This window comes from Chiloscyllium plagiosum, unplaced genomic scaffold (assembly GCF_037043375.1).
Source record: "Chiloscyllium plagiosum isolate Xiang-an unplaced genomic scaffold, Cpla_swu_hap1 HiC_scaffold_49, whole genome shotgun sequence".
NCBI classification, from domain to species: Eukaryota; Metazoa; Chordata; class Chondrichthyes; order Orectolobiformes; family Hemiscylliidae; genus Chiloscyllium; species Chiloscyllium plagiosum.
Window position 1 is genome coordinate 6,412,976 of NW_028270187.1, and position 22,569 is coordinate 6,435,544.

Below are 22,569 nucleotides of genomic sequence, written 5' to 3' on the forward strand. Positions count from 1 at the left end.
AGGAGTACTGGTCTAATGGTAATGTTCTTGGTAGTGTAGATGAGCAGAGAGATCTCTGTGTACATGTACATAGATCCTTGAAAGCTGCCACCCAGGTTGATAGGGTTGTTAAGAAGGCATACGGTGGTTAGCTTTTATTGGGAGAGGGATTGAATTTTGGAACCATGAGGTCATGCTGCAGCTCTACAAAACTCTGGTGTGGCCGCACTTGGAAAGTTGCATCCAGTTCTTGTCCCCACATCACAGTAAGGATGTGCAAGCTTTGGAAAGGGTTCATAGGTGATTTACTGGGCCGTTGCCTGGTCTGGAGGGAATGCCTTATGAAGAAAGGCTGAGGGACATGAGGCTTCATTAGAGAGAAGAAGGTTGAGAAGTGACTTCATAGAGACACACAAGATAATCAGAGGGTTAGATAGTGTGGGCAGTGAGAGCCTTATTCCTCCGATGGTGATGGCGAGCACCAGTGGACATCGCTTTAAATTGAGGGATGATAAATAGAAGACAGATGTCAGAGGAAGTTTCTATACTCGGAGAGTAGTAGGGGCATGGAATGTTCTGCCTGGAACTGCAGTATACTCACCCACTTTACAGGCATTTAAATGGTCACTGGATAAACATATGGATGAAAATGCAATAGTATACTACGCTGTCATGTTCTATGTTCTATTATCTCACTAAATCTTTCCTACTCCATTGTTTCAAATTACGATTATGTGATCACATTGAGTATTTGAGAAAATGGTATTGAGTTTTCTTCAGATTTCATAGGAATGCAGGGCTATTTGGAGAGGATGAAAGTTAATTTGAAACAATGGCACAAGAAACCTTTTTGGTGAAGACAGAGTCATAAAGAAAATCTGTTCCTGCAAGTTGGAGAAATGGAGAATGACGTTGTGCTAAAGGTGGGGATGGCAGCTCCTCTGCCACCATGATACATTGATGGAAATGGAATGCTGTCTGAGTGGGAGTAGAATTGTTAGTTGGATGTCTCTGACTGCTGCAGACCACAATGACTCCATGTGATTGTATCATTTTCTGTTTCCTGAAGTGTATATGGAACTCCATAACTGTTAGTCCTGCTCTGCAGTTACGGTGTTTATATTTTGAACTAATTCTGAATTAAGTCAGTTGCTGTGTGTATGTGCCTGATGTTTTTGCCTGCACTAATCATTCTATATTGTCAGGAATAAAAACAGAAACTCCTGGAGAAACGCAGTTCTGAATAACAGTTACTGGTCCCAAAACATTACCTCTGTTTTCTCTCCACACATGCTGCCAGACACGCTGACTTTACATTATTTAATTGTCATGTGACTTTATGTGACAACTATTCATTAAAGGGTTAACTCTGTCCTGCCCAATCACTGATAAACTTAATAACACTGGTTCATCCTGTAAATTTGTGACTTTTGTCTGGTTTCCTTCTATCTCTGTATTTAACATCTATGTTATATATGGTTTTTGAAATGATGTTACAGTCGGATTTTCTTTTCCATCTTGATTTTAACTCTAAAAGAACTCACATCAAATGTAAATTTAATACCTCCCTGGACATATATTTCAGATAAGAATTCAGTTTAAACCTCTTGAAAAATGGTGTAAATGTTAATGGGCTTGACAATATTAGGTAAGAACTTCCAAAAGCTGATTACAGGCAGATGTTCACAGGTAAAGGGACGGCTGGAAAATGGGAAACCTTCAAAAATGAGATAACGAGTCTAGAGACAGTATGTTCCTGTTAGGGTGAACAGCAAGACTGGAAAGTGTAGGGAATGGTGGATAATGGAGAAATTGAGGTTTTGGTCCAGAGAAAGAAGGAAGCACATGTCAGGTATAGACAGCAGAGATCGAGTGAATCCTTAGACGAGGAAAAGGCAGTAGGAGTATACTGAAGAGGGAAATCAGGAGGGCAAAAAGGGGACATGAGTTAGGTTTGGCAAATACTGTTAAGGAGAATCCCATGGGATTTTATGAATACATTTAAGGACAAAAACGTAACTAGGGAGGGAGTACGGTCCCTCAACGATCAGCAAGAAGGCCTTTGTGTGGAGCCACAGAAGATGGGGGAGATACTAAATGAGTATTTTGCATCACTGTTTAATGTGGAGAAGTACATGGAGGTTACAGAATGTGGCGAAATAGACGGTGCCATCCTGAAAGATGTCCATATTATACACAAAGTAGTCCTGGATGTCTTGAAATGCACAAAAGTGGATAATTCCCCAGGACCTGATCAGGCGTACCCTAGAACTCTGTGGGAGGTTACGGAAGTGATTGCTGTGTCCCTTGCGGAGATATTTTTATCATCGATAGTTAAAGGTGAGGCGTCGAAAGACGAGAGTTTGGCTAACGTGGTGCTACTATTTAAGAAAGGTGGTAAGGAAAAGTCAGGGACCTTTAGGTTGGTAAGCTTGCCATCTGCGTTGGGCAAGATGGTGGGGGGAATCCTGAGGAACAGACTTTGCATGCATTTTGAAAGGCAAGGACTGATTCGGGACAGTGAACATCGTTGTGAGTCATGGTTTCCCATGCACAAAAACTCCATTGAGTTTTTTGAAGAAGTAACAAAGAGGATTTCCCCATGGCAGACTGATCAGCAAGGCTAGATCTCATGGAATACAGGGAGAACTCGCCATTTGGATACAGAACTGGCTCAAAGGTAGAAGACAGAGGGCGGTAGTGGAGGGTTGTTTTTAAGACTGGAGGCATGGGACCAGTGGAGTACCACAAGGATCAGTGCTGCGTCCACTACTTTTCATCATTTACATAAATGATTTGGATGTGAGCATAGGAGGTAAGACTCCAAAATTGCAAGTGTACTGGACAGCGAAGAAGGTTACCTCAGATTACAAACAGAATCTTGATCAGATGGGCCAATGGGCTGAGGAGTGGCAGATGGAGTTTAATTCAGATAAATGCGAGGTGCTGCGTTTTGGGAAACAAATCTTAGTAGGACTTATACACTTAATGGCAAGGTCCTAGGGAGTGTTGTTGAACAAAGAGACGTCGGAGTGCACGTGCATAGTTTCCTGAAAGTAGATTCACAGGTAGATAGGATATTGAAGAAGGCGTTCGATATGCTTTCCTTTATTGGTCAGAGTATTGAGTACATGTTGCAGCTGTTGGAATATTGCATACAATTCTAGTGTCCTTCCTATCAGAAGGATGTTGTGAAACTTCAAAGGGTTCAGAAAGGATTTACAAGGATGTTGCCATGATTGGAGGATTTGAGCTACAGGGAGAAATTGAATAAGCTGGGGCTGTTTTCCCTGGAGCATCAGAGGCTGAAGGGTGACCTTATAGAGGTTTATAAAATTATGAGGGGCATGGATAGGATAAATAGACAAGTTATGTTCCCTGGGGTGGGGGAATCCAGAACTAGTAGGCATAGGTTTAGGATGAGATGGAAAATATATAAAAGAGAGCTAAGTGGCAAGGTTTTCACGCAGAAGGTGGTATACATATGGAATGAGCTGCCAGAGGAAGTGGCGGATGCTAGTACAATTGCAACTTTTAAAAAGCGTCTGAATGCGTATATGAATAGCAAGGGTTTAGCGGGATATGGGCCGGGTGCTGGTAGATGGGACTAGTTTGGGTTGGACGAGTTGGACCGAAGGATCTGTTTCTGTTTTGTACATCTCTTTGCCTCAAAGATTGATGAGGGTAGAGTAGTGTATGTGATCAATATGAACTTCAGTAAGATGTTTGACAAGTTTCCTCATTGTAGACTGGTTAGCAAGGTTAGATCACATGAAAATTGAGGGAAACTAACAATTTGGACACAGAATTGACTTGAACATGGAAGACACAGGGTGGTTGTGGAGGGCTACCGTTCAGACTGGAGACCTGTGATCAGTGGCGTGCCACAAGGATCAGTGCTTTTCCTTATTTTTATAAATGATTTGAATGTGAACATAAAAGGTTTGCCGATGACACAAAAATTGGCGATGTAGTGGACAGCAAAGAAGGGTTACAAAAGGAGCGTGATCAGATGGGCTACTGGGCTAACCAGTGGCAGATGGAGTTTAATTCAGATAAATTTGAGGTGCTTCATTTTGGAAAGGCACATCAAGGCAGGGGCTAGACACTTAATGGTAAGGGCCCGGGGAGTATTGCTGAACAAAGAGACCATGGAGCGCACGTTCATAGTTCCTTGAAAGTGGAGTCGCCGGTCGATAGGATAATGAAAAAGGATAATGTTGCAGCTGTACAGATAATTGGTTGAGCCACTTTTGGAACATTGTGTGCAATTCTGGTCTCCTTCCTATTGGAAGGATGTTGTGAAACTTGAAACATTCAGAAAAGATTTAACCGACTGTTGCCAGGGTTGGAGTGTTTGAGTGAAAGGGAGAGGCTGAAGAGGCTGGGCCTGTTTGCCATGGAGTGTTGGAGTCTGAGAGGTGACCTGAAAGAGGTTTATAAAATCAGTGGGTCACTGTAATGCTAAAAAAAATGTAATTCCTCCATGATATTTTACTTTTGAGGGAAAATTTCTCTCTGGAAATTGAGTCAATGTGTGTTTAATCAGCTCTGTAACAATGGAAAGGATGTTCTTCAGTCTGACTGCAGGCCCACACAGCCCGAGAAAGGCCTCTCTCTTCCCCCCAGCCCGCTCACTCCAAGTTCCGGGACCAGTTCCTGCTCCGCTCGGCCTCTTACAAACAGCCCCCGGTTCTCCCTGAACTCACTCCGAATCAATCCCGGTCTCGGAGCCCCCTGTGTCCCAGGCTCCCATCCCGATGTGCTGCTGGAAGGAGCCTGCTGTTCCCTCGCTTCCCTGGGCGCTGATCTCTCCATTGCGGTCTGTTTCAAACAAACCTCTTGCACTCACTGAGTAAATGCTCCTCAATGGCAGCGCTGGGGGAGGGCCTCACGCATGCGCTCCTCTGCTCATGGACAGTCATTGCGCATGCGCTGCTTTATCCACTGATTCCCAGAAACAAACATCAATTGGTCATTTCCCCAATTCCCTTTTCTCTCAATTTGACCAAAGGAACTGGGGTTGTGGGGGAAAGGGCAGAGAAGGTTTCAAGCTGGGACATTGCCCCTTTATGAAGCTCCAATGGAGCTCATTCCCGAGTTATGTTAATAACTCCTCCCTCCGGCTCTCTCACAATCTGAGCAGGGAGTGGGTAAACTGGCGGCCACTCGGCCCATCCCCTGTACTTCCCCCATTCGATATCATATGGTCAGATCGAATGTTAACTGTGGTACTTAATCCTGGTGACCATCATCCACAAATATTAATTCCTTACTCAAAGTAACATACAGAGATAGAATAAATGGAACATTCTTACGAAGGCAGAAAATAACTGATGGAGAGAGTCTTGAATCACAGTGTCAGAGCTTATTTCTGCGTCTGGAGGGCCGTGCAAAAGTCAGACCAGGTGTGCAACAACATCTCTGGGACTCGATTTAGTTTGTCGTGGATGCTGCAGACAGAAACCTTGTGATGTATTGTATGCCACAACGAGAGACCCCAGCTGTTTTTGTTTATTCACTCCTGGAACGTGGATGTCGCTGGCTGAGCCTAGCATTTATTCTCCATCCCTTTAAGAAGGCGGTGGTGAGCCACCTTCTGGAACCGCCGTTGTCCATGTGCTGCCCACAATGCCATGAACACTGAGTTCCAGGGTCTTGATCCAGTGACAGTGAAAGAAAGCGGTTTTATTTCCAAGTCAGCATGGTGACTGCCTTGGAGGGGAAATTGTCCGATATCAAGGCGTTGTTCCCCGACATCAGCTGCCTTAATTCGCTTTAGATGGAAGTAGTCGCGATTTGGAAGGTCCTCCTTTTACAAATTACAAAACTCGAATCTCTTTGTCAGGCAGACGTCTCTCCTGCCGACAGCGAGAAATCAGAATAGCGTGTTGCCTCCCTGGTGCCAAGATCAAGGATATCTTGGACAGAGTACATAATATTCACATAGCGAGAGGGACCAGCCAGAGTAAATACTGCAACTAACTACATAGGAAGGGGAAAGGATTAGATTTCGAAGGAAGAATAAGGAAGAGGCAAGAATTTAGAAAGGAGGTCCTGTCCGGTAGTAACATGTAGATTACTCCCGCTGCTCCGAGCGAGTGAGGGTAGGAGTATGACGATAGAGTAAGGTAATGCCGAAGTCAGGAGCTGGTGCAGGGGAGAAGGGTTCATATTTTTGGATCACTGGAATCTCTTCTGGGGAAGACGTGACTTGTATGAAATACATGGATTGCAACTGAATTGGTAGGCGTCTAATATACTGGCCTGGACATTTCCTGCAGCTGCTGGGGAGGGATTAAACTAGTAAGGTGTGGGGGCGGGAACCAGGGAGATTGTGAGGAAAGAGATCGATCTGAGACTGGTTATAGTTGGCAAGTCAAACAGTCAGGCAGGCAGGAACATAGCAGAGAATGACTGCGTTTATTTCAATACAAGAGGCCTAGCAGGAAAGAAGGATGACCTCAGTACATGGTTAGGAAAATGGATTGGTCTTGGGATATCATAGCAATTACAGAGACATGGTTCGGGGATGGACACAACTGCTAATGTTCCAGAAATCAAAGGATGGAGGGAGGCGGGCAGCAAGAGAAAATGGGGAGTGACGTGTTTGGTAAGAGATAAGATCACAGATATACTTAAGGAGGATTTTCCTGGGAATTATTTGGGTGGAATTGAGAAATAAGAAAGGGTTTGATTATCTTACTGGGATTGAACTGTAGACACCCCAACAGTCATGAGGAAATTGAGAAACAAATTTGTAAGGAGATCTTAGATCTGCAGGAATACTGGTGTGGTTATGGTGAGGGATTTCAATATTCCAAACATTGATTGGGACTGCCATTTTGTTAATGGTTTCAACAGAAAGGAATTCCTTAAGTGTGTACAAGAAAATTTTCTGATTCAGTATGTGAATGTACCTTCCAGCCACGGTGCAAAATTTGACCTACACTTGGGATATAATGATGTGTCAGTGGGGGAGCATTTTGGGGCCAGTGACCATAATTTAAAACTGTTATTGAAAAGGATTTAGCAGATCTCAAAGTTAAATTTCTAATTTGGAGGAAGGCCAATTTTGAGAGTATTATGCAAGAACCTTCAAAAGTTGAGTGACGGCAAATATTCACAGGCAAAGGGATGGCTGGAAAATAGGAAGCCTTCAACAACGAGAAAACGAGGGTCCAGAGACAGTTTGTTCCTGTTTGAGTGAAAGACAGGTCTGGTAAGTGTAGGAAATGCTGGATGAGAAAAGAAGTTAAGGTTTTGGTCCGAATGAGAAGGAAGCATACATTAGTTAAATACAGCAGAGGTTGACTGAATCCTTCAAAGAGTATAAAGGCAATTGGGAAAAACTTAAGATGGAAATCAGTAGGGCAAAAATAGGACATAAGATACTTTTGGCAAATATCGTTAGGGAGAATTTAAACAGATTTTATAAATACATGAAGGACAAAAGGGCCAAGCAAAGATTTACAGGGCGGCGTATGTGTGGAACAACAGGAAATGTGGGAGATACTAAGCGAGTTCTTACTGAGGAGAAGGAAATGGAAGATGCAGAACGAGGGAAATAGATGGTGAAATCTTGAAAAATGTTCATAATACAGAGGAGGTGCTACTGGATGGTTTTAAACATAAAGCATGAGCACGTGATCAGGTGTCCCCTGGAACACGGGAAATGATTGCTGGGCCCCTTGCTGAGATATTTGTATCATTAATAGTCACGGTTGAGGTGCAAAATGACTGGAGGTTGGCCAAAGTGGTACCACTGTTTAAGAATGGTGGTAAGGCAAAACCAGGGAACTACTGAACCGTGAGCGTAACATCGATAGTAGGCACACAGTTGAGGTGAGAAGATTTAGATTGGATTAGATTTCTTAGATTAGATTAGATTTCTTACAGTGTGGAAACAGGCCCTTCGGCCCAACAAGTCCACACCGCCCCGCCGAAGCGCAACCCACCCATACCCCTACATTTACCCCTTACCTAACACTACGGGCAATTTAGCATGGCCAATTCACCTGACCTGCACATCTTTGGACAGTGGGAGGAAACCGGAGCACCCCCACGCAGACACGGGGAGAACGTGCAAACTCCACACAGTCAGTCGCCTGAGTCCAGAATTGAACCTGGGTCTCTGGCGCTGTGAGGCAGCAGTGCTAACCACTGTGCCACCGTGCCGCCCACGGTGATTCTGGGAGACAGAATTTACACCTTTTCAAAAGGCTAGGATTGTTTTATTGGTAGTCAACATGGCTTTCTGCGTGGGAAGTCATGTAACACTAACTCAATTGAGTTTTGTTTTAATTGGTAAGGAAGATGAGGGCAAAGTGGTGGATGTGATCTATATGGCCTTCAGTAAGACATTTGACAAAGTTCTTTGAGGAGAAAGTGAGGTCTGCAGATGCTGAAGAAGGGCTTATGCCCGAAACGTCGATTCTCCTGTTCCCTGGATGCTGCCTGACCTGCTGCGCTTTTCCAGCAACACATTTTCGGATTTGACAAAGTTCCCCATGGGAAATTGATTAGCAAGATTAGATCACATGGAATACAGGGAGAACTCGTCATTTGGATACAGAACTTGTTTGAAGGTAGAAGACAGGGAGTGATAGTGGAGAGATGTTTTTCAGACTGGAGGCCTGTGACAAGTGATGTGCTACAAGAATCACTGCTGGGTCCACTGCTTTTCATCATTTATATAAATGATTTTAGTTTAAAAAATGACAACACCAGGTTATCGTCCAACAGGTTTATTTGGAAGTACAAGCTTTCAGAGTGCTGCTTCTCTGTCAGGTGCCGATGCTCTGAAAGCTTGTACTTCCAAATAAACCTGCTGGAGTATAGCCTGGTGTTGTGTCATTTTTAAATTTGTACACCTCGGTCCAACACTAGCACCTCCACATTATTATGAATGATTTGGATGTGCAGTTGCACCTATTGTTAATAAGTTTGCAGATTACACAAAAATTGGAGGTGTAGTGGCCTGCAAAGAAGGCTACCTCAGAATACAGCAGGATCTCAATCAGATGGGCCATTGGACCCAGGAGTGGCATATTGAGTTCAATTTAAATCAATATGAGGTGCAAACATTTGCAAAGGCAAATCAGGGCAGGACTTACACACTTAATATTAAGGTCCTGTGGAGTGTTGCTGAACTAAGAGATGTTGGAATGCAGATTCATTGTTGCTTGAAAGTAGAGTTATAGTTAGATGGATAGTAAAGAAGGCATTTATATGTTTTCCCTTACTGGTGGCTTTGAGTATGTAACTTAGGAGAATACATTGTGGGTGTACAGAACATTGGTTATGCCACTTTTGGAATATTATGTGCAATTCTGGTTTCTCTCCTATGGAAAGAATGTTGTGAAACTTGAAACGGCTATTCAAGATAGTTTTTGGTCCAAAGAAAAGGCCTGTAAGCTCTGCAATAATTCACACAGATTGGGGGCTAGCTAGTGTAAGCAATCCAATGGAAAAGGGAGGTAGATATAAAATTGGGAACTATGCAACAGTCATCCTACGGGGAAAAATCAAAATGAAAGCTTCAATTGTGAAGCATTTGACAAAGCAGTATTCAGGATCTGCTAGAATCAGCATGGATATGAAGGGCCTGTTCCAGTGCATACTGTTCTGTCTTCTAAGCTTGACAAAACGACTGACCATCTTTGAGGATGTAAACAGTAGAGCTGATGAGAGTGTAACAGCTACTGAGGAGAAAAACTACAACTAACTCCTTGGACATCAGAGCAAAGGCTGAAAGTAGGAGAAATTCTATCCTTCCACAGTTACATTTGGTGATATTTCTGGCGTGAGACTGTGTGAATGTGAATATTGTATCAGAGAGACTGCAGGAAAAGGGCGGACGGTTTGGTTGAACGTAACTGTGTTTTTGTGTCCGCTAATATATTTCCAAGTCTCTCTTATATAACTCAAAAATATTTTCATTTCAAGTTATCCCCCTGCTCCCCTTCTAAACCCCAAAGGTAGATTTGAAGGCAATATATTTGTTAGTTTCAAGATTTCGGTCTAAAAGTAGCGACAATGTCACCGTTAGCTCAGAGAGCACCACCAGTGCATCAGCAAAACGCGTTTAACTCGACAACGGAGCCGTCAATTCGAGTGAAAACTTTTCGGCCGTAAAGCTTGCCGTGTCAGGGTGAGGAGCGATCGAGCCGTGCTCTCTGGAGATGCGGAATTTCAGAGGAAGCGGAGAGTTTAGGCCGTTAGAGAAACACAGAGAGGCAGCAGGAGCAGGGAGCTGACAGCAGGTTGTCCCTGCGCCGTCCGCTCGCTGCCTTGAAGTTGCTCAGTGCCGCCCCAGCAGCTTCATTGCTGACCCAGTTCAGACTGACCCAGAGAGAGATTCAGCGCAGAGTTCTCAACATGAGCGACAGTGCAGCCGCCGAAACGGCTCCTCCAGCCTCCGCTCCCACCAAAGCCAAGGCTCCCAAGAAGAAGGCAGCGGCTCCCAGGAAAAGAACACCCGGTCCCGGGTTGGGAGAGCTGATTCTGAAGGTTGTCGGGGATATCAAGGATCGCAAAGGGGCGTCTCTGTCCGCTATAAAGAAGGCGCTGGAGAGAAGCGGGATCGATGTGGGAAAGCGAAAGGCACAGATCAAGATGAGTATCAGGAAGTGCCTGGCGAACGGCTCCCTTGTTCTGGTCAAGGGCCAGGGCGTCTCCAGCTCCTTCAAACTCCCTAAGAATCCAGTCAAGGCAAAAGCGGGAAAGAAGGCGGGAACATCAGCGGCCGCCAAGAAACTGGCCGTGAAGAAATCCCTGGCCAAGAAGGCGACAGCAAAGAAATCCCAGGCCAAGAAAGCGACAGTCAAGAAATCCCCAGCCAAGAAAGTGAGCGGCAAGAAGACGGCACCGCCAAAGAAAGCGGTGAGCAAAGCAGCCCCAAAGAAATGGACTCCCGTGAAGAAGGTGAAAAAGGGCAAGGGCCCTAAAGCCCCCAAACCCCTCAGCAAACTGGCTAAAAGCAAGGCCAAGCCCAAAGCGAAAGTGACCAAGACAGCGACAAAGAAATTAACCAGTCAGTGTAACATGTAACCATCTGAACCCAAAGGCTCTTAACCCAGGAAAGAGGTGAGCCCGGAACAAATGTTCCCTGTCCCGGCGCCGAGCGCAGACCTACATTAGACACTAATTGATCTGAATAAATCAAATAAACACTCGTGCCTTGGTTTACGAGAGCGCAGACCTGTGAATGGGCAAAGCATCACATAGAGAAGGTTTATTGATCTCCATCTGGTTATTTCACTTCGCGACTTAGTCACGAATGTGACGTATTGTGAAATTAAAAATCACACAACACCAGGTTATAGTCCAACAGGTTTAATTGGAAGCACTAACTTTCGGAGCATCGCTCCTTCATCAGGTGGTAGTGGAGGGCTCAATCCTAACACAATTTATAGCAAAAATTTACAGTGCGATGTAACTGAAATTATACATTGAAAATTTGATTGTCTGTTAAGCCTTTCATCTGTTAGAATACCGTGATAGTTTCACTTCTTTCATGTGTAAATCACAAAACCCTTTTTGAAAGAAGTTGCATTCTCGAGTTAGCTCACTTTTTAGATTAGAATCAATCTAAACATCATGGCATAGACAGACAATACAGGGGGCCAACATCTTCAACATATTGTCCAACTATCACCATTGTTAACAATTATCCCGAGAATGCAACTTATAAAAAACATGAAAGAAGTGAAACTATCACGGTATTCTAACAGATGAAAGAGACAATCAAATTATCAATGTATAATTTCAGTTACATCACACTGTAATTTTTTGCTATAAATTCTGTGTTAGGATTGAGCCCTCCACAACCACCTGAGCGGAGGGTTAGTCGGAAGACACGCGGCTTTCAGCAGCAGTGATTAGTACATTGCCATGAATGTTATGTAATTTTCTCACAATATATTAGGTCGGGGAATGTTTATTCCGGACGAAATCTCCTTTCTCCTCATTGTCTCCCTTGGTGTTCCCACCAACTGTAAATATATGGTCATTGCTGAGAAAGCAGGCGGGAAAACATGGCGCCAAATCATCAACTGTTTTCTTTCACATTTGAAAGTCCCGCCACAATGTAGATCAGAGAAGGCCGTTTTACAGAACACAACGCATTTGTATTGAGTCATTAATTTACTTTTCGATTATAAAAGTCCAGTTCACCCAACTTTTCTTTAGGGTACTGAGTCCAGAAGCTATTTAAAGGATTCGAGATTCTCTTCGAAGGGAAGGTTCAGACTCGATGGGCCGAATGCCCTCATTCAGCCCTGTCAGGATTTCATGAACGTTCTTTGCCGGGAGCGCATTAATAACGAACACCGCTCTTAGATATTATTTTAATATCGTGCTCCTTTATGGCAAAAGCTCCACATTAACTATTCCAGTCCGGCAACTGTTCTGGTTCTGGTTTGATCTCGTTCATTTTGAAACTTTCTAGCCGACAGCAGAAAGCCTCATTTACATCGTTCAATCATCATTCCCACCCAACAGAACCCGCGCGGGTTTTGGAAATTGAAAAATCAGTGTGTAATGTATCTACCCGTGGGTCTGTTTTCCGGGGGTGACAATCAGGGCTCACATGCCAACCGGGGCTTGTAGCTCCTGGAATAATCAAATGTTAGAGAGTACCTTGAGCAAATAGCAGCAAACAGAGGAAAAAAAAAGATTTACTGGTGTTTAATGTGCTCCCAAGAGGCAGGGAGTAGAGAGGGCACGTTTCCTTCTCTTGAAGCCAGCGCCAAATCATCAACAACTTTCTTTCCAATTTGAAGAGCCCGCCGATTTACAAACAACGGGGTATGTTTTGCATTGAAAAAGAGGACGTTGCTCAGAGGAGAATCCATCAATACTTGTTAATTCGGTTACAAATATATACTTCAAAGTTAAAAATCACACAACACCAGGTTATAGTCCAACAGGTTTAATTGGAAGGACACTAGCTTTCGGAGCACGGCTCCTTCATCAGGTGGATGTCTCTGAAAGCTAGTGTGCTTCCAATTAAACCTGTTGGACTATAACCTGGTGTTGTGTGATTTTTAACTTTGTACAGCCCAGTCCAACACCGGCATCTCCAAATCATTCTTCAGACAATCTCTCTCGCTCATCCATTTGCCTAACCACATCTATCTCTTTCTACATTTTTTTTTTCTTTTCTGGACCTGCAGAACTGGCACAAACACAAAAGAAGCGCCAAGAACTGCAATATGCAATTAATCTCTTCATTTTACATTTCAAAAACACTCCGGTATGTTGATTAAACATTACAGAACGTTCTTCCGGGTCAGCTCATTAATCGTCTTTAGACAATATTTTAATGTCGCCCAGCCCTTTGGCACCAGTTCTGACATCAGCAAAAGCTCCATATTTGCTATTCCAGTCCTGCAGCTGCTCTGGTTTGATCTCGCTTCATTTCGAAAATCTCTCACTGACAGCAGAAAGCCTCATTTACTGCAATTTGAAGTCAGACAAAACAGCGCCAGAGACCCGGGTTCGAGTCGACCAGGCATAGAACTAAAGACGTAGACCGCCAATCGTAAGATGCATCTTCTCCTTGGATCAGTGGTGCTGGAAAAGCACAGCAGTTCAGGCAGCATCAGAGGAGCAGTAAAATCGACGTTTCGGGCAAAAGCCCTTCATCAGGAATACAGGCAGAGTGCCTGAAGGATGGAGAGATAAATGAGAGGAGGGTGGGGGTGGGGAGAAAGTAGTGTGAGAAACTAAGCTCACACACTTCAATAATTTCAGTCCGAGACAAAATCTGAATCAGTAGTGTCCTTTATTTTACTCTTGCAAGAGGGTGTGATGTCCACTGTCTACAAGGCAAGGGACACACACACTGAATTCAATTAATACACTATATTTATATAATTTGTTTTTTTTATTTCATTGCGCCTCCCCTGTTTACATCTTCCACTTCTCTAAGACCGGCACCCATTACTCCTGTTTATCTCTTGCCTTATCCGGCCTTGTCTGTGACAAAATGCTTAATTCTGGCCTCACAAGGCCGTTTGACCTCATCCTGCTGTGGGTCATTGTTAGGCATATCCGTTCTTCACCATTGTCTACTCCCTCCATCTGTGCCTTCCCCTACCATAATGATCCTTATGACCCTTTTAATTGGGGTTTGTTCCTGTGTTTCGTTAAAGGGGGAAACCGATGTTTATACATACTGTTTGTACAGGCGTATCTAGCTTAACTTCCTCCCCTCACAGCATCTTATCTATTCGCCTGTAATATCTACCATTGTTTTGCAGTCACGATTCATTCTTGCACATTTTAGCTAATGCAAAAATAATTATGTATTTCCTCCACATAGTTTCCATTCTTGTTGACTCAGCTCTTGGCTGAAACAATTACACAATGGTGTGAGTTCATTTACTTTGTATAAGTAATTATAATTGCAGAAGCAACACTACTTTACCTATATTCCACAATTTCCCCTTTTTCTTTGATTACCATTTGTTATCTTCTGCATTTTTCTTTTAAGCAGCGCCCCTGAAATTTGCGAGCGTCATTCTGGAGATTTCATCCATCTTGGTCTCACTCATCCCCTCATTATTTAGTCGATAAAGTTCCTCTGCCTGATTCCCTTTTAGGGGCATCTGTTTCATTAAGGCTGTCTCAATCAATCTTTGGGTGAGCCCTCGTATACAGGGTATGATACAACAGCCAATAGCCACCAATACCCCGACAACTACTATCAGGGAAGTTAGGATCGAAACCACCACCCCCTTCCATTTTCCAAACCATGATTCAAGCCATCCCCTGAGAGATGTGTCTACTCCTGAATTCTCAGCCAATTCCTCTGCTAAGGCAGTCAATCTCCTTAAGGCCTGAGTAATTGAACCATCAGGTGCAGTGTTATTAGGAATAAAGGTACAACAGCTTCCTCCTAACATCACACACACACACCCTTTTTCTGCTAAAATCATGTCAAGGGCCATTCTGTTTTTCCATGCCATCCTACTTGTCGCATCAAGCTGTTCTGATATTCCTTTAACTGCATCTCTTGTATAATTTATAAATCGCCGTTGATTATAGAAAATGTAATTTATCCAATCTACATTGTTATTAATTGTTACCCACCAAAAGTGAGCTGATTCAAAGCCTGCTGCAATCTGGTTACGAACCTTGAATTCATCAGGTACCCCCCCCCCGCCCCCCAGGGACTCCTACCGAATCGAGATAAATCTTGTCATCGAAAGAAGTGTCTAACCGTGATCTCTTAGCCCTTCTGTTTTTCCCTACTATCTTTTCCTTCTCAAATGTCAGAGAAAATGGAATTGCCAATTGTACAATTGCACATATCCCTCTCCAATGGATCTCAATATTTTGCCTCCACAGTATCACCACAGATCCCCTCGGGGAACCTTTAGTGCTGAGTAGTTCCCTCCCTTGTCCGTTTCGGTAACATTCTTAATCTCTGTATATAATGTCAGCTCCCCCAAATCTCTCGACTGACTTGTACCTTGCCTACGCACACACGACGTGCGATTTCCAACTGCGGTGGAAAATGTCGGGGGGACTTTTGCATCTTTCTTCTCCAAGGGAGGGAACATCAGAGATAAGGAGGTACAATTCTTATCATTCCATGCAGTCTCATCCTGATACAGGGCTATCATACATTTCAAGCCCTTCCTGTCTCGCTTCCACCCGAGCGGAAAGGGAACCATCTGGGCCACTGGCCTACCGGAGGCACATGCATAGCAATTGCATTTGTTCAGACTTTTACAGTATACTTTACCCATTCAACCCAGGCATTTGCATCCCCGTACCCAGTTTCTATTTCGATGGTCTGTTTCAAGTCCTTTACCTCTATTATTTTTACTACTTTAGGATCATCGGGAGGGGTGAAAGCTTGTACCTTATTATCCAGTAGTTCTACCCATTTTACCTGTCCTACACTAATTCGAAAACAACAGCCCGAGAAATCCTTCCCGCTTTCTTTCATTACTATCCCAAATGTTTCATCTAATTGTATCTCATAGGTGCCCCCCCCCCAGAATTGCTTTGCGCCATGTGGTTTTCTTTATCGTTAGGTATATTGGGTTACACTTTTTATCGGGACAATCGCGAGCTGGTCGGAAGGGGGCCCGGTGTACTGTGATGAGACCATTATACCAAGTACCATCCCCAAGGCCATCCCCATAGGACTTAAGATGTATCTCAGAGCTGCGGTACTGTCTCTGATTATCTACATCCCCACAATTTACTAAGTTGCATGCATCAGCGTCTATTACTTGTGCATTATCCGACTCAGGAACCGTTAATAATACATATGAAAATGATATTTGACAAAATCCTAATACTAAGAGGGCTAGCATCATAACTCTAAGCATTCCGAGTATTCTAAACATCATGCTAAAGCACAAAAAGACTTAATATACAATCTTACAGAAATAATCCCGTGCTCGCGTCGCCACTGTATAATCAGTTACTTAAAGTCTCTTTAGTCTGAGTTTCAGCGGGTCTTGCGTTGATTCGGCTGTCCAGACTTCTTCCTCAACTGGAGAGTCCACTGGCCCTTTGATCCGAGTGTAGTGAGTCCAGCCTTTCTCCACCGTCCTTATTGCCGTTTCGGTAGTCAAAAGAGCCTGGTATGGCCCTTCCCAGTCCGGCTGCAATTTAGTCTCTATCCATGATTTTACTAAGACCCAATCGCCTGGCCGGATGGGATGAACGGTGAATTCAAGGGGTGGAGTCTGTGCCAATAAACCCTGTTTCCTGAGGTAAGACAAAGAGGAGGACAAGCCCAGTATATACTTCTTTTAAAACAAATCTTTAGTTTCGGGAATTGGCAATTCTCCATTCGTTCCCAGATAAGGTAATCCAAATAAGATTTCAAGGGGGATAGTCCCAAATCTTTCCTTGGGGCTGTTTGTACTCGCAAGAGAGCTATAGGTAAACATTTGGTCCAAGGGAGTCTGGTTTCTATTATCAATTTAGAGAGCTGTCATTTGAGTGTTTGGAGCTGACGTTTGAGTGTTTGGTTCATTCTCTCAACCCTTCCCGATGATGGCCAGTGCCATGGAGTATGGAACTCCAAGGAAATTTGCAACCCTTTCATTACCCCCTGTAACACTTTAGAGGTAAAATGAGTTCCTTGGTCGGAATCTATACGGTTCACTATGCCATATCGCGGAATTATGTGCTCCAATATTGTTTTAGACACCCCACTCGCAGTGGCAGTAGCTAGGGTGTATGCCTCAACCCAACCGGATAAATGATCTACTATGACCAACATATATTTGAGGCTTCCTACTCTGGGTAGTTCAGTATAATCTACTTGTATACTCTGGAAGGGTCTCAATCCTGGGTCTCTTCCTCCCGGGGTCTGTTTTCTCAAGACTTTCTTATTTACCTTTCTGCATATTATACATCCCTCACATATTTGTTTAGCAATGGTATATATTCCTTTACATCCATATTCCCGAAGAACTAAATCACACATTGCTTGTACTCCCCAGTGGCTGCCTTGGTGTAGGACGGCCATAATCTCCCGCATCATTTTTTTTTTACATTTCCCTTCCATCAGGTAACATCCAATGCCTATCTGCTGTTTTTGCAGCCCCTAAATCTTTCAATTCTTTTTCTTCTCTTTCAGTAAATATAGGAGTTTCCCGATGACCTGGGACAGTAGGTATTACCCCCTGTAACACCTACAGGTATTAGGGACAGTAGGTATTAGGGAATGAATCACCACTTCTTGTGGGTTCTGGGCGGCTTCCTTAGCCACTTCATCGGCTAATCTATTTCCCCTAACATCTGGTTCATTTCCTTTCTGATGACCATTTACATGCACTACTGCTATTTCTCGGGGGAGTAATAGGGATTCCAAGACCCGTTTAATCAATTCTTCATGAACTAATTCCTTCCCTCGACTATTGATCAGTCCTCTTTCCTGCCATATCTTTCCGAAAGTGTGCACAACACCAAATACATATTTAGAGTCAGTGTATACTGTTCCCTCTTTACTTTCTAATGCCCTAAGAGCTCTTTCCAATGCATAGAGTTCGCAGGTCTGAGCTGACCACCCATTTGGCAACCTTCCTGCCTCCACCACACTACTGTTTGTCCCGTCTACGACTGCATACCCATTATGTCTTTTCCCTTCAGTCACCCGGGATGATCCGTCTATAAAAAGTCTAGCCCCTGCATGAAGTGGAACATCTCTCAGGTCCATGCGGACCTTAGTTTAGTATTCTATAATGTCAAGGCAGTCGTGCCCTGGATTCTGAGGAGAGTCTCCTTCCCCTTTCCAAAGAAAGGCAGCTGGATTTAAACAATTGTCCATGACCAGCACTAGATCATCCTTTTCTATTAATATCGCCTCATATTTCAAAATCCAACCATCTGTCGACCATCGCCCAGCTTTTTGGTTTAGGATCGTTCTCACTTGGTGTGGGGTGCTTCCTATTAGGGCTCCCCAAATGTAAGCTTTCTGCTTTCCTCCACCAACAGTGCAGTGGCAGCCACAGCCTGCACACACTCAGGCCACCCTCGGGATACTGGATCCAATAGCTTCGAAAGATATGCTACTGGCTGTTTCATTCCTCCCCACCTCTGTGTTAATACTCCGAAAGCCGCTCCCTTATCTATGGTAGCAAAGAGGTGGAAAGGTTTATCGAGGGAAGGGAAGGCTAACACGGGGGCATGGATCAGATCCTCAGTTCCTCAACTAGTTCTTTTTCCTCATCATCCCAACTTAGACATTTTGGTTCCTCCTCTAATAGTTTGAGATCTAATTTCTTAGTCTTTTGAGCATAGGAATCAATCCACAATCTGCAATATCCCGTTCGACTCAAAAATGTACGTAACTCCCGTTTAGTGCTGGGCAGCAGCATCCCCACTATTCCCTCTATCCGTTCCGGGCTTATCTTTCACTTTCTCTCACTAACTAAATGTCCCAAGTATTTCACTTCTCGCTCCACATATTGAAGTTTGTTTTTAGATACTCGCAGTCCATGTTGGCCCAGGAAATTCAATAATTTGTTAGTGGCTTCTACTACTCTTTCTCTTCTTTTTCCTGTTACTAAGAGGTCGTCTACATACTACAACAGGGTAGTCCCCTTGGGGCTGCTAAATTTCTCCAATATTTGTTCTAACAACTGTCCAAATAAATTCGGGGATTCCGTAAACCCCTGGGGGAGCACAGTCCACCGGTATTGCTGTTTCCGTCCTGTCTTGGGGTCTTCCCATTCAAAGGCGAACAAATTCCTACTTTCCTCCGCCAAGGGACAGGCCCAAAAGGCATCCTTTAAATCTATCACACTAAGCCATTTGTGGTCATGAGGGATCTTACTTAATAACGTATAGGGGTTTGGCACCACTGGGTGCCTGATCAATTTAACGTTCTGAAATCCTGCACCAATTGATAAGTTCCATCAGATTTCCGCACTGGTAGAATTGGGGTATTATAAGGAGACATACATGGCTCCAACAGTCCATTTCTAATCAGGCCCTCAATTACTGGCTGCAGTCCTCGTTTACCTTCTATGGAAATGGGATATTGTCGCTCACAGACAACGTCCCCTTTCCTTTTTAAACTTATTTCAAGGGGAGGGATCTGTAGTCTTCCATGATTCCCTTCTCTAGCCCAAACAATAGGGTCTATCTCTCTCTCCACATCCTCTGTCAACATTGCCATTTGTACAACTAATTCTTTTTCCTGAATTCCAACCTCCAGTCCTAAGAGGATAATTAAGTCTCTCCCTAGTAAGTTACTTCCTATATCAGGGATATACAACAGTTCCCCTGTAACCCTATCCTTAGGACCTTCTATCATCATAGGTTCAAATACTGGAACAGTAAATCCCTCCCCTTTTACCCCCGAAACAGTAATTGACCGTGTCGACATTTCTACTTGCTTTGTTTTAAAATTCAGCGATGACCATGCCACCCCCGTAACTCCTAGGAAGACTACCTCTTCCCTACAGGGTCCCACCTTGAAGTTTATCAAGGGTTACTGGTGGGCCCCCCGAGGGCAGGAACCCCTGACACCCCTATTCTTCATCAAAATTCATAAGCGGAATTGCCCTTCTTCCCTTTGTAGATCAGGACACCCCCGCTTAAAATGCCCTGTCTTTCCACAATAATAGCATCCTGCCTGTGGAGACCTCCATCTCTGCCCCTGTCGCTCGAACCCTCTATCAAATGTTCCCCCTTGTCCTCTCTCTCTTCTCCTTTCTCTCTGTCCTACATGCTGCCACCCGCCGCTCCTGTTGCTCAATATTGGTTCCATTCTTTTCTTAACTACCTCATTAACCATAGCTACCATCATTTTCACCTTCTGTTTTTGTCTCTCATCCTTCCTCTTTACAAACACTTTCTGTGCCTCTCTTAACAATTCATCTAATGATTTTTCACTCCACCCTTCTATCTTCTGTATCTTTCTCCGTATGTCTGGCCATGCCTTTTGTCACAAAATGTACTTTCAAAAGATCCTGTGCCACTGGGTCCTCAGGGTTCATTCCAGAATATTTCCTCATTGAGTCTCTTAATCTTTGCAAGAAAGCTGAGGGAGTCTCATCTTTCTCCTGGCTAACTTCAAAGGGTTTAGTCAAATTCTGCGACTTCGGAACTGCCTCTCTTATTCCTTTTAGAATCAGGTCTTTCAATTCCCTCATTTCTTCTCTATGCTCTGGGTTTTGATTTTCCCACTTGGGGTCTCTGAGGGGAAACTTCACCTCGCCCTGTCCAGCATCCCCATCTCCAATCGGGTGTTCCCTGTCCCATATTTTAATGGCAGCTCCTCGTATAAGTCCCCTTTCCTCCCCAGTAAATAGTATATTCAAAATAGACATTAATTCAGCCCAGGTATATAGACTGGGCCCCAAACATTGATCAATTTGTTCAGACAACCCTAACGGATCCTCAACCAGGACCTTCATTTCCTTTTTAAATGTTCTGACCTCCCCACTGGTGAGGGGGGCACTTACAAACCCAATCTCTTTGTCCCCTATGGGTACCTCCGAAGGGGATAAGTCGTTACGTTCTTCCCCTTTTTCTTTTATTTCCCCCCCTTAGGCTTTGATTTAGATCTTCTGGAGGCCTCCTCTACAGCTACTGTAGCTTCCCTTTCTTTTGCTGAGGATTGAGGGTCAGGAACAACAACATCCCCGTCCACAGCCCCCTCATCCTCCTCTTGTGAATCATCTGTTCCCTTTCCCTGTCTGTCTGTCTCTCCTCCTCCCCCATGTTCACATAACCTGATTTTATGGTACGTGGGGGGGGGGGGGGCAAACAGCTAAGAGGATCCCAGGGTGGGGCAGAGGGGGAATCCCTTGTCTTTACTCCCATCATTCCCAAACTGCCCTTCCAACAGGCCGCATAGTCCAACTCCTCTTGACTAAAAGATTGTTTTCCATTCACATACAAACCTAAATACTGACATGCCCAATCCTCGTCCGAACCATACTTTGACCTGAAGACAGCCGGACGAAGGATTGGTTCTTTGGTCCATACTAAACAACAATATTTAATCATTTTCTTTTCATCTTTTGCCCTTGTACAAGTATTGCTTGTCCATTCGCGCAACATCCTCCCCAACGGACTTTCAGGAGGAATGTTATCAGGGACTCTTTCTTCCCTTACTCCGTGACAGTTACTCTGCCTACCCCCTATTTCCCGGGCCCTCGCCAGTCCCTCAGCGATTAAATACCCCTTTTCTCGGCCACCAAGGCAATACTTAAAAGTCAGGTTTCTTACCTTGGTCTGTGCACAGAGTTGCCTGGCCCCTTTTTGCCATATTTTCTATCGACCTCCTGTCACTGTCTGATTCAGATGTCTCTCTTGTGGGATGCATACCAGTCGCCCAAGGGAGCGGACCAAACTGGGACACGAGACCGCTCCTCAATTGGGAACGGGAAGCGTCTTCTCACTGTACAAGGCCAGCCACTCCCTCCGGCGATGGAAGAGAATCCTGGATGAGCCCCCAGTTGTGAGAAACTAAGCTCACACACTTCAATAATTTCAGTCCGAGACAAAATCTGAATCAGTAGTGTTCTTTATTTTACTCTTGCAAGAGGGTGTGATGTCCACTGTCTACAAGGCAAGGGACACACACACTGAATTCAATTAATACATGATATTTATATAATTTGGTTTCTTTTTTTATTTCATTGCTCCTCCCCTGTTTACATCTCTCACTTCTCTAAGACCGGCACCCATTACTCCTGTTTATCTCTTGCCTTATCCGGCCTTGTCTGTGACAAAATGCTTAATTCTGGCCTCACAAGGCCGTTTGACCTCATCCTGCTGTGGGTCATTGTTAGGCATATCCTTTCTTCACCATTATCTACTCCCTCCATCTGTGCCTTCCCCTACCATACTGATCCTTATGACCCTTTTAAATGGGGTTTGTTTCTGTGTTTCTGTAAAAGTGGGAAACCTACTGTTTGTACAGGCGTATCTAGCTTAACTTCCTCCCCTCACAGCAGCTTATCTATTCGCCTGTAATATCTACCATTGTTTTGCAGTCATGTTTTATTCTTGTAAGCAATTTTAGCTAATACAAAAATAATTATTATTTCCTCCACATAGTTTCCATTCTTGTTAACTCAGCTCTTGGCTGAAACA

The 22,569-nt window shown here is 44.1% G+C and overlaps 1 protein-coding gene across 1 annotated transcript in view; it reads left to right on the forward strand.

Annotated features, from left to right (window-relative positions):
- The first annotated feature begins 10,359 nt into the window (after nt 1–10,359).
- LOC122544495 (histone H1.5-like) overlaps nt 10,360–22,569 on the forward strand; it is a 110,555-nt gene continuing 98,345 nt past the window's right edge. Inside the window, exon 1 of the mRNA XM_043683732.2 lies at nt 10,360–10,960. Within this exon, the coding sequence (XP_043539667.2) occupies nt 10,360–10,960 (601 nt within the window). The remainder of the gene's footprint in view (nt 10,961–22,569) is intronic.